Source organism: Danio rerio, chromosome 3 (assembly GCF_049306965.1).
Source record: "Danio rerio strain Tuebingen ecotype United States chromosome 3, GRCz12tu, whole genome shotgun sequence".
In the NCBI taxonomy this organism is placed as follows: domain Eukaryota; kingdom Metazoa; phylum Chordata; class Actinopteri; order Cypriniformes; family Danionidae; genus Danio; species Danio rerio.
The window spans coordinates 41,112,307-41,125,964 of NC_133178.1; the positions used below are offsets into that span (position 1 = coordinate 41,112,307).

The 13,658-nt window shown below is 33.0% G+C and overlaps 1 protein-coding gene across 1 annotated transcript in view; it reads left to right on the forward strand.

Annotated features, from left to right (window-relative positions):
* Positions 1–773: 773 nt before the first annotated feature.
* Positions 774–13,658, forward strand: part of snx8a (sorting nexin 8a) — a 31,597-nt gene continuing 18,712 nt past the window's right edge. Inside the window, 4 exon segments of the mRNA NM_001326490.1 lie at positions 774–888; positions 3,506–3,633; positions 3,795–3,924; positions 6,901–7,091. Coding sequence (NP_001313419.1) covers positions 867–888; positions 3,506–3,633; positions 3,795–3,924; positions 6,901–7,091 — 471 coding nt within the window. The 5' untranslated portion in view covers positions 774–866.

The window sequence follows — 13,658 nt, forward strand, 5'->3', positions numbered from 1 at the left end:
AGTAGTTTCTTAAGGTCAGGGTAGATTCCCAGCATGTGTTCTGTCTTCAACATTAATATTAATTTGGTCTATATTGACCAAAAGGGGAAGAGCGAAACATATCCAAAGTTTTGTTGTCTGATCATTGCAATAACACAACACTTTTCATGTTCATGCATTTAGATTTTTTTAACACTAGTGAGCATAAATAAGTTAATAAATAAATAAATAAATAAACAAATAAATATATATATATATATATATATATATATATATATATATATATATATATATATATATATATATAAATAAATAAATAAATAAATAAATAAATAAATAAATAAATAAATAAATAACACACTAAACAGCATAATAAAGTATGTATTAACATAGGCCTACAGTATATGCACCAGTTTTGATTTCATTACAATTTTCTGCATTTTTCTTTTGTGTTAATTATCAATCAAACAAACAAACAAACAAACAAACAAACAAACAAACAAACAAACAAACAAACAAACAAACAAACCTAACCACTTGAGGGTGAGCAAATTATGACATCTTCCATTATATGAAGGTAAATGTGGAAGCTGAACTATTGCATTATTGTTCTATAACATTTTGTCTTTATTCATACGTTTATTTTATTTATGTATATTTATTTATTTATAAAACAGTCTGTAAGTAATGTCATATGAAAGTAGTGCTTGTCCCACAGTCTATGGTTTGTCCTTAAAGAGCTTGTTGGACATGAAGCTCCGCCCAGTCGCTCTGTCATACACTTCACCATGTGTTTCCACATCATTACAACTTTAAGAAGGACATTCCTGCTCTTTTCTGCAGGAAATCACATGGACGTGCCATCGCGCTCACATGACAGCTAAACGATGGCAGGGGACATAAATGAAGGTAAGGATTACAAAATACCACAGTTTCAGCAACATATCATACAGTTTTGGTAATCTTGTCCGTTTTACTCGTGTTTATATTTGTACATTTTGACTTCCCGACTGTTTTTCTTGACTTTGATATCGCTGTTGGTGTTTTTAAAAATCGCTACCGAAACATGTCACCTTTTCTTCGTGTTTCTATTCATCCTCTTGCCTTTATTGCTCTTTGCTGTTTCACTGGTTTCACCTGTTTAGTGACTAGATAACCGGTTATTTAAGTTGTCAGAGATACATTATAATAGTACATTGCATTAAATTGTAATGTTTATAGGTATGTTAACGTTGTATCGATTTATCAAACAATCAATTGCATTCAGTCAATAGGATTTGTATTTTAAAAAAACATATAGAATTATGGAATAATATTCAACAATATACAAAACATACATTAATTTAATATTCTTAAAAAATATTGCAAGTCTTCTTTGCTTTTGATTAATAACGTTTCCCAAACTTGGCCAGTAGTCCTTAGTCTCTTAAAGAAAATGAACAAAATTTGGCTTGAATCCAGACCATTTGTTTATGTATGAAACTTTCCCACAATTTTAAAAAGTTGTAAGAAGAAGGTAAATTTGTTACATAGACATACTATGTCAACATTTTGTAACTTGAATATGACATTTGTTTTTCTTCTAATAAAAAATTCAACATCCACCCAGAAAATCCTTATATATACAATAACAAAACAGATGGACAATAGATTATTTTCCCATGGAACAAAAATCACAGGGATAATCATTATCAGTCAATAGGCCATACATCCATCGTTATAGGCTGAATGTTACTTTAAAAACCAACCAAATAATTTTTATTTATTTTTTTGACCCTTTAAGGGTCACACTTTACAAAACATCTTAAAATAAAGATTCAGTTCATGTTGAGTAATGTACTTATTTACATGGACTGAGAATAAACAATACTTGTACAGCATTTATTAATCATAGTTTAACATTTACTAATAAATTATTAAATTCCAGATTTGTGTTTGTTGACATTAGTTAATGAACTGTGAATTTACAAGGACTAATAATGAATGACTGTATTTTCATTAACTTGAACAAAGATGAATTCATTGTGTAATAAATGTATTGTTGATTCATGTTAATTGTTAACGAACATTAACTAATGCAAGTGTATAGTAAAGAGTTTGTGCATCAAATGAAATGGCACACAAGTACCAATAAAGGACGCCCATGACAGCACTGTAAAACCCAATAAGTTATGATACCTCAAACCATTTGAGAAAACCGATTGCAACAAACCATTTAAGTTAAAAAAATCGAATCCTTATGAGTACTGTGAACTTAATCCATTTGAGGAATGAAGCAATTTGAGCACAGTAAAACCCAATAAATGAAGAGAACTCAAACCAACTGAGTACTGCAAAACCCAATAAGTTAAGGAAACTCAAACCGTTTGAGGAAACAGATATAAACCATTTGAGTTAAAAAACTAATCTATATGATAACTGTGATCTTTACTTTTAGTTGAAGTAATGAGGTCTTTAATTAACTCATGACCTTTAACACTGAATTTAAAACTCTTTTCAAATGAGTAAAATTAACTTTCAGTCAATTTTGAGATAAGTACACTCATTTCATTTGATAAACTGTTGGGTTTTACAATGAATATATCCACATAATTTGGCCAGCAATGCTTAAATGGAGATAACAGAATAAAATATATACAGTATATTTATATTAGAACATATATTTATATCAAGTATTTTTCCATATACCAAACATTATGGAAATGGTAAATATTTAGTATTAAATGAAAAAGAAGCCTATAAAACAAGAATGTTTTAGTAATTGATTGATTTGAAATGTAAGCTGTTTGCATAACACTGGTATTAATCAAGTCAAAACTAATAATAATAATAAATAATCAAGGCTAAATTAAAGAATACAAAACAAGATAAATAGCAAGGGTTAGCTTTGTGAAAATTTATGATTGATTGGAAAATAATCAACAATTTTTTGTTCTTTAAATTTATTTTAAATCAATAATATTAGAAACTACTTGTCTATTTTTCTCAGTTAAAATAAGCATTTAAATATGCATTTAACATATTGTCACATTGGAATTATAAGGTTCTATCTGCGTTCTGAAAGTTTTTGAGATATTGAGCTTTAAAGTTTTGGCATTCCATATAGCAAACAGTATATAAAGTCTTAAAATGTAAACAACTTATTAAAAAAACACCCCATAATGTAAATAAGTTGTCAATAACTCAATTTTGACAAAAATTTCAGATAGAACCTTATAATTCTAAGGTGACGATTTGCTTATGATGGTCAACATTGCATTTAATGTCATTTTGTTTTTATTTAAGTGTTCCTATTTTATTTTATTTTATCCTTAAGAACCAACCCAACTCGGTTATCAAAAATAGAATTGTACAAATTGTGCAACTACAACGTCCTACCAGTGTTTTAGCAATCAGCATGTTTGGCACAAAAATGAATAGATCAGTGTGTTCACAAATCACAGTAGCACAAAACGGAAAAGATCCCAATTGTTTATTTTTATTTTGTTAATTAACTATTAATAACATAAAGCTCTTCTGAATGTAGGATCGGTCCCTTCATACTATCGTGAAGTACATCAAGCCCTCTGCTCCGCAAGTGATGAACGAGTGCCTGTAAATGTATTTCAGAGAGTTTTCACCAGAACATCTCTCCCCGTCACTGTTCAAAACCAGGTGAGATTTACTCCAGGATTACATGTCATTATTGGTTAGGATGACTGTAGGTGGTAGTTAGCTAAATAACATTATTTAAACCTGAATAAGAGTTGATTGCATGGTTTTGCCAGTGGAACCATGAACTATCCTGTAAAGACTCAATGATATCTACATTTTAGATTCTCGAACATGTTAACAGCAGTGATGGATTCCTAAGTAAAGTATCGCTATATAAAGCTCTGGCTCTCATTGCCCTTGCCCAACAAGGAAAACCACCAAGTCCCAAACTGCTGGAGAACTTCATACAAGGTAAGCACAAGCAGATTCCTCAGCTGACTTGTAAATGTGTAGCTTAATCAGATGTCATTATGAAGTCAGTAACCTCAGTTCGTCTCCATAAAGCTGTCTTCTGTTCAGGGTGTCTTGTGATTCTGTATGGCACTCTTACACGCTTTCCCAAATGATTTACATGCAAGATGAATTTCGTTTTTGTTGTCATAATCATGATTTGCACAAGAGATGAGTTTAAAGGGATAGTTCACACAGAAATTAAAATGTACTATTTATTTACTCACCCTCAGACCATCCAATAGCCATGACTGAATTTTTCTTCAGTAGAACGATATAATGTTAGGCAAAATTGTGGTCCTTGGTGATTTATAAAAGGCTTTGAGAAGAAAAAAAATATTTAAAGTGTAACTTTGTTTACTTTTTAAAAATTAAGTTGTTTTAGGGGTGTGTGCTATATTTGTCTTCTATGATAATATTGTATATGTTGTTTAAAGATGTTTGAGCTGACATTACAGGTACGGTAATCACAAAATAAATGTGGTAAACAAACAAGTTCCAAAATGTTATATGTTATCTCATGGCTTTTGCTTATTCTTTTAAAGCTGTTTTTATATGTGTGGTGTTCTTGTATGTGCATATTAAAGTAAGTAACAATATTCATTACTGTTGCAAATGTGTTTTAGAACACAGGTGTCAAATTCAATTCCTGGAGGGCCGCAGCTCTGCACAGGTTAGTTTCAACCCTAATTAAACACACCTGATCAAACTAAATGAATCCTTCAGTTTTGTTTAAACACCTACAGGTAAGTGTATTGAAGCAGGGTTGGAACTAAACTGCGCAGAGCTGCAGCCCTCCAGGAACTGGATTTGTGTTTTAGAAGGTATTCAATTGTTATTAAGTCAGTTTTACTTCAGAAATTGTACTATAAATAAAATATAACCATTGTACTTTTCAAAACATCCACATTTGATTTGCTCTGCAGGTGTTTATTTATTTATAGCATGTTGCTTGTCATATTTTTTTATTTTTGTGCTTGATTGACACATAAGGAACGGTATCTGCAGTTTTTTCTGAAAGAAGATTTAGCATTTTTTGTCTGAGAGCAACACTTCAGTGTGTTTCGTTCTGGAATTAATTTGTTTTTAAATCAATCATTTGAGTCATCATTAGGGATGCAACGATTATAGATTTTGGTTGTACGATTATATGGTTATCACAACATCAATATTAAAGTGAAAAAAAGTTTTTGCCATTTAAGCATAAGTAATAATTTTACACTGAAAATAAATGACAGAACAATGAATAAATAATAATAAAAAAGAATAAATAAAAATAGTATTTGTCTAATGTAAATGTAAGCATCATATTATCTAAGTATTTCCCTTTTAAAGAGAACAAATGTAGTCAAAGACTACTGAACCTCCGCCTAAAAGGCACTTTTGATCAACTATATTACAAAATTGTTTGGTATTTTCCTTTTGTATTTTCTCTCTTTGGACTAGAAATGTGTGTATTTTATAAAATACAGTTGAAGTCAGAATTATTAGCCCCCCTTTGAATTTTTGTCTTTTTAAAATATTTTCCAAATGATGTTTAACAGGGCAAGGAAATGTTCACAGTATGTCTGATAATTCATATATATATATATATATATATACATATATCTTGAAAGAGTATATATAGATATATAGAAGCCATCAACTTGGATGACATGATTCACTATAAATCACAAGGATTCTTAAAGTGACAATTGACCTAAAAATCTAAATGACCTCATCATTTACCAAGGTGTCCGCGAGGTCTTAAAAAAAGTCTTAAATGTACTGAACTAATGGGTTGTAACTCTGTTTTAATTAATTTCAAACAGACCTTTATTTTCCTATGTCCATTTAGCTACCCAATTATACATCTTAAAACTTTTTTTATTAAGTTTTTTTTTTTATTGCAAAGACAGACAATTCACAACAGCTGTTAGACATTTTTACTGAAAATTCTGCAAAGTAAATTTAATCAGGGAAAGAAAACTAAAGCAACACGATCCTCCTTTAATACAAAAACTATTTGCAGAACTAGCTGGCCCATTAGAAAAAAAAATCCTTAATGTTTAGTCCTGTATAAGTCTAATTTTCTAATTTCTAATTTTTATTCATAATGTTCTTAAGGGGTCATAAAAAGTCTAATATTGACTTGAAGAAACCTGCAGAAACCTTGATTTACTCTCCCTTAGTTTCTTTCTTCTGTTAAACACACAAGAAAGATATTTTGAAGAATAATGGTTGCAGCATTGTGTGTTTAACAGAATAAAAACGAAAATCGAATAGGTTTTGAACAAATGAAGGGTAAAAAAATGATGACACTTTTTTTTAGATGAACTACCCCTTTAGAGTTTCCTTGAAGAAAAAAAGGTCATCTTGAAGGAGTGTTCTTAACCACATACAATTCATGTAAAAGCACTGAAGGGTTAAAGTTTCTATACAATAAGGGGTTCTTGTGTTGTTTCAGGTGTTGCCAGTATGGCAGTTGACTGTGCACTTTAAAAGTCATATTTCCTGTTTTCTCCTCAAAGCAAGACCATGTTTCCTGTTCATTCCATGCCAAATGCTCATCTCTCTGAAATGGCAGGGAAACATCTTTCTCTTTTTTTATTGCACATCACCAAACAAAAGCAAAGATTCTAGGTTTCAATCTGCTGAGACATCTCTGTTTTTATGCAAAATCATGTTAGTTTTTCCTATTTTGCATATTTTAAATTCTAAATCCGACACACAAACCACAGAAATCCACACTGTGTGCCACATAGCTCAACATTGTCCCTTGTTTTTCTTTCATTCTCAGTCATTCCTTCTGTCCTTTCCATAATTACATGTTATTTCTGTGGTGTTACCAAAAACATCTAATCTTCCTTAAAGTCATAAACTATGATTTTGCATTCTGTGTGTAATGTACAGTCAGTCACATCTTTCTAAATACATTCTGTGTCTATGATTTTTAAGATTTCCCAAAGCCTCAGCTGGGTGAGCCGAAGGAACTTCAGAGTCTGAAGATGCAGACGATGCAGGACAGTCCTCTTATCTTGTCTTTGACCCTGGCAGAGCTGTTGAAGAAGGACACCATCAAAATTGAGCTCACTCCAGAGAAGAAGGGTCTGTTTCTTAAACATGTGGAGTATCAGGTCACTAGTGAGGTGAGTTTAGAGGCAGCATTAAAAGGCTCAGTATACAAGTTTACAATTCGTTTTTGCCACTTATGAAAGTAGGCTGTTGACAGTATCAACTTTTCTTTTTCCAATAAATGCTGAAGCGATACGAAAGTACATCCTGGATGCATCTAATCCTGCTTATACACTGAAAATAAGAACTAATCGGATTTACACCATTTTTTAAGGTTACTGTTGCAAACAATTTATATGGGCTGAATTTAAAAGTGCTGTATGTGAGTTTTTGACTCTTCTAAAGCATAACAATACCAATATATTTGCAGATATTAAGAAACATGCTCTTGAACAGTCTTGTTTATCTGAAAAACAATGCTGAAGTCAGATATTCTGCTTTGTAATATGTTTTTGTTTAGTGCCTGAACCCTAGCTGCATCCCAAATCGCATACTTATGCACTATTCTACGCCATTTTGTAGTATAGTGTAAGTAGTGCGTTCACACTGAAAACTCTAAAAGTAATAAGTGCACTTTAATTACCCGGATGAGGCACACATTCGACAAGTAAAATAAAGTGTGTAATGATGGACACTTCACGCACTTAACAGTTGCAGCTTTGCTCACGTAACGGAAAGGAGCGGAGCTATCGGGCGCACATGTTGGATAACTTTATTTTTTTTGTTTGGTGAAAGCAAAATTCTCATACGAGAGTGATTATAGCGCCTCCCGATGGTGAATGCGGTTATACTCACGGTAGATATTATTGGATAGTTTGTTCATTTATTTCACTGATTTGGCAACCGTCAATCGTCATCAGGGAAACAGTTTGAATTTCCGTTTAGTAAAAAAAACAGTGTTCCATTTGGGACGACACTACATACATGTACTATGCTGTTGAGTGTGTAAGTGCATAAGAACATAGTGCATGAGTGCATAGTGTATAGTGTGCCATTTGAGACGCAGCTCCTGTCTTTGTTTTGGTTCTTTTAACCCTCCCGCTGCTAGTTTAGCCAATTATATTTCAGCACCCCGGGTTGCCTTGGTGGAAAACCCAATGCAATCTCACGGCAATTCGTTACTTTTTTATTTAGTTGCCAATTCGTATAAATTTGTACAATCTAATTTGTACAATTTAGTACGATTTGCTCATCACCTAATGACGGTTGGGGTTAGGGGTGGGGTTAGGTGCCACGCCTCCTTTTTAAAACAAATTCGTTCGAATTACCTACTACTAAACTGACAAAACGTAAAATACTTGCGTTTCCTCGTGAGATCAGGCTGGGAAAACCACATATTTCATTTATTCATTGCAACCGTGACCGAAATGCGACCTCCAGCGGACAGTAGTACACTCCAAAATAAGACGCAGATTTAGAGTTTCAGATGAGGTTATTAATAAGCAAATTATATAAATATTACGAGCATAAACATTAGGTGAGCAGGTTACATTGTTACCCTGTGTCCTAACAATGATCTTTGTAATGAGATTTGCAGTGATAAGCAATTTGGTTGATTGCACCAGATGAAACTTGACAGAAATTTAAATAAAGCCATTTAGACGCACAAAATAATGTACTTACTGCACTCCAGCGAAATGGTTCGATTTATAATCTAATTAATACATATTAAACTTCTTTAACATTCTTAAATGTACATGCTAAATCACAGTTCTCAAGTTCAATTTTTAACGGTTTATTTTATTTTTAAGATCTGAGGTGAAATATCTGCTGCTGCTTTCAGTAATATGGCAATAAATGTCATGTAAAATGGCATTCAAACTCATATTATTAGCATTTTACACTGAATAAAGACCATGAGGTGTACCTGAGGAGATCATTGTTTTCTGTCGTTCATCTACAAGAAGTCTAATATATCTATTTGAAGTGTTGGTTAGAACAAAAACTCTTTTTAATATGGAGAATATTCCTTCTAGCTCGTGCATAACTTAAATCAGCCTTTAGGCTTGATCGTGAGAGTTGTCACAAAACGTAAAAATAAACACGAAACACGAAGCTGAATGAAACAAAAGGGCTAAATGGAGCATACACTAAACTACATATTCAGTTACCAGACTCCTTTAGGTTATTCCGTGATCGTCGAATTTAATGAAAAATCAAGCAAATTACACAAAATTTTGTAAAGCTTGCATTTTTTTTTGATGCCACAGATTTCCTGCACATTTTGGCCAGACAGGACACTGTTCAAATTACCCACCACTCCACAGAGCATCATCTACATAGCTTTAGATTCAAAGACATTATAGTAATCATGAATAGAGTGTGCTCGTCCGGTGTGTAAAGCATTAAATTGTCAGCACACGCTTCTTGTCCAGTGTGTTTTGCATCATGTGACTTTACTGTAACGCGAATGAGTTATCAACAGGTCATGTAAACCTCTTCATATTGTATATATATATATATATATATATATATATATATATATATATATATATATATATAAATATATAAATATATATATATATATATATATATATATATATATATATATATATATATATATATATATATATATATATATATTAGGGTTGTAACGGTATGAATTTTTCACGGTATGATAATCGTCTAAAACAATACCACGGTTTGACGGTTTCGCGGTATACGGTATGTTACAAATGTTACAAAATAATAGAACAGTGAAGCAAATTTGACTTTTTCCAAATAATATATTTTTAGTTACTATAAACAACACCACTTACAATGAACAAATAAAAATAAGAAAATAATAAATAATGTGTCAAAGTCCAAATAAAGTCCAAATAAACATGGTGCAAATCCTCAGTAAAAAATAGATATAAATATTTACTATACTATAAATAGTTACATAACGAAACTAGATTCAATATGGAACATCCTTAGGTTTTATGTGCCAGCATGGATATGGTTGTCTGTGGATATGGATTTGGACATGGTTGTCTGCAATGCAGACAAACAGCTGCACCTTCATTTGCGTCTTTTTAAAACAGCAAGAGCAGCAGTTCGTCTTTGCTGTGTCACTGTTTTGTCATGTTTCTGTGCTGCTGTGCATGCAAAAGTACTTAGTATGAGAATTATTTTATGCAAAACTTTTTTTTTGCGTTTTATTTAGCCGCGCATAAATGTATGCCTATCTCTCATTCCGTGTTGTTCAAAAAGCTTGGTCCACAAACAAAAGCGAAACCTATGCTTATTGGTTGTGATATAGCGAGTTTGAACCAATCTGGGCATGGAGGAGGGACAATGCATCAATGTATCATGTCTGGTTTGTCCGGAGACACAGTGACGAGCGTTTCTTTGTCAAATCTGCGTTGTCAAATGTTGATGACGTAACCGCACTGATTCCGGAGCCTCTGAAAGTCCGCAAATATTATGTGATACAGCACTGGAAAGCTGAGATTCTCTTCTTTATGCCAATCTTTGAATTGTATGAATCGGATCAGCGGATCAAAAGTTATTAAACATTTAAGAGCAATACTTATTTTTAGCCGCGGGCGGCTGTCTCGGTCTTTAAGGGTTAATACCGTTGATATGCAATTGTTCATGGTATGATAATCGTGCACGTTCAAATCGTGGTAAACCGTCATACCGGTATATTGTTACAACCCTAATATATATATATATATATATATATATATATACATATATATATATATATATATATATATATATATATATATATATATATATATATATATATATATATATATATATATATATATATATATATATGCGTTGGTTATTGTCATAAGCATAGCCTTCTCCCTCTTTCTTTCTCAATAGCATGTGTTAACTATTAGCTACTGTATATACAAAAACTTACTATCCTTCGGCTTATTCCCTGATTTGTCAGGGGTCACCACAGCTTAATAAAACACCAATTCCAACTTTAGGTAGATAGAAGCTATTTTATTAAAGTCTGTATGAAATGAGAATTTACATTGTTTGTTTTGGTAGCACACAGTGTTATTATTTAAGTGAACAATTCATCCATGCAAGATAATCTGCTGAAAAAAAGTTGGTTTTGGTAATCTTTAAAATGTTACCATTTGCTTTCACGTTTTTAGTGGTGGCTCTTTTTTGTTGATGTCAGTTTGACAGCTTCAGCCACAATTACTTTAACCATTCCCCTTCTACCGTTGGCTTGCTACGAGGGAATGATGAGCAAAAAGAAAGCCAGTCAAGACGCTATTCAATATTCCGTTTCAGCTGGAGGTACATCAACACACTGAAATAAAAAGACACACAAACCTCTGGTTTGTGCCGACTTTAATGTTAAATAATAATATTTTCAATCAATATTTAAGAAATTGCATAATTGCATAATTAACATGTACCATGAAGAAAACCACTGCCAACACAGCAGTCTGAATATTCCTAAAAGACATTCTAAAAGGTTTAATTATGGTATGTTGAAGGGCATCATCATTGAATGAGCAAATTTCTAGATCAGAGAAAAACTGTGGAGTCACTGTTACTTTGCCATGATGTACACGCCCACACCGTTGGGGAATTTTTTTGGGGGAAATTTTTGTCTTTTTATATGAAATGCCCACTTCAGCTTTAGCGTCCATCTCAGGTGATCTGATCACTTGTTGACAGCCCAAAATAAACATGAAAACAATATTCTAAAGATTTTACACCATAAGGAAAGAGGTTATTTGACTGTTTAAGAATAGCTTAAAACCTTTGCTTGAGCTATGAAATCATCCTGCAACATTAGCATGCCTCTCTGCAGTCTAAAAAGGAACTTGGGTGACCACTGGCAAGTTTCAGCAAAGACTGTTTTGCGATCCCATCACAGTGTAATTCAGAATTTTCCAAAAGCCTGTTATTAAAGGATGTATTTGACACAACAGCAGGATCATTTAAGATAAAAAATCATTTTACTCTTCTGTATATATTCAGTGCACTTAATAGCGCTTCACTATTTCCACGTTTTTATATTACAGCCTTATTCCAAAATGGATTAAATTCATTTATTTCCTTAACATTCTACACACAATATCCCATAAACACAATGTGAAAAAAGATGTTCTGAAATTGTTGCAAATGTATTAAAAATAAAAAAGCTGAAAAATCACATGTACAGAAGTATTGACAGCCTTTGCCGTGAAGCTCTAAATTGAGCTCAGGTACATTCTGTTTCCACTGATCATTCTTGAGATGTTTCAGCAGCTTAATTGGAGTTCACCTGTGGTAAATTCAGTTGATTGGACATGATTTGAAAAGGCATACACCTGTCTATATAAGGTCCAAGGGTTGACAGTGCATGTCAAAGCACAAACCAGACATGAAGACAAAGGAATTGTCTGTAGACCTCCGAGACAGGATTGTCTTGGGGCACAAGGCTGGGGAAGGTTACAGAAAAAAATCTGCTGCTCTGAATTTTCCAATGAGCACAGTGGCCTCCATCATCATTAAGTGGAAGATGTTTGGAACCACCAGAACTCTTCCTAGAGCTGACCGACCATCTAAGCTGAGTGATCAGGGGAGAAGGTCCTTAGTCAGGGAGGTGTTTAATGACCCGATGGTCACTCTGTCTGAGAGGAGAACCTTACAGATAGACAACCGTCTATGCAGCAATCCACCCCTCAGGCCTGTATGGTAGAGTGGCCAGACAGAGTTTGCCAAAAGACATCTGAAGGACTCTCAGACTATAAGAAACAACATTCACTGGTCTGATGAGACTAAAATTGAACTCTTTGGATTGAATGCCAGGCATTACGTATGGAGAAAACCAGGCACCGATCAACACCAGGCTAATACCATCCCTACAGTGAGCATGGTGGTGGCAGCATCATGCTGTTGGGATGTTTTTCAGCAGCAGGAACTGGAAGATAAGTCAGGATAGAGGGAAAGATAAATGCAGCAATGTACAGAGACAGCCTGAATGAAAACCTGCTTCAGAGTACTCTAGACCTCAGACTGAGGCGAAGGTTCATCTTCCAGCAGGACAATGAACCAAAGCACACCGCCAAAATATCAATGGAGAATGAAAATGGCTGTACGCCGTCACCGACCATCCAACCTGATAGAGCTTGAGAGGTACTGCAAAGAGGAATGGGCAAAAATTCCCAAAGACAGGTGTGCCAAGCTTGGGGCATCATATTCAAAAAGACTTGAGGATGTAATTGCTGCCAAAAGTCCATCAACAAAGTATTGAGCAAAGGCTGTTAATGCGTTTGTAGATGTATTTTTATTTGGGTTTTTTATTTTTGATAAATTTGCAACAATTTAAAAAAATTTGTTTTCACATTATCATTATGGGGTATTGTGTGTAGAATGTTGAGGAAATAAATTAATTGAATCCCTTTTTAAATAAGGCTGTAACATAAAAAATGTGGAAAAAGTGAAGCGCTATAATTACTTTCCAGATGCACTGTATATATGTTATATACATATAACAAATCAAATATGTTTTTTTTTTAGATTTTAAATACGTACTGAATGATTTATACAGAACACTATTTATAATGAAGATAACATATCAAAACAGAATAATGTTTCGTTGTGTCTTACCTGTGCTTGTATATATACAAATATCAATACCAAATTTCATTATAATAAAGTTATTATACTCACTATGAAAGTTTTTGCTTGCA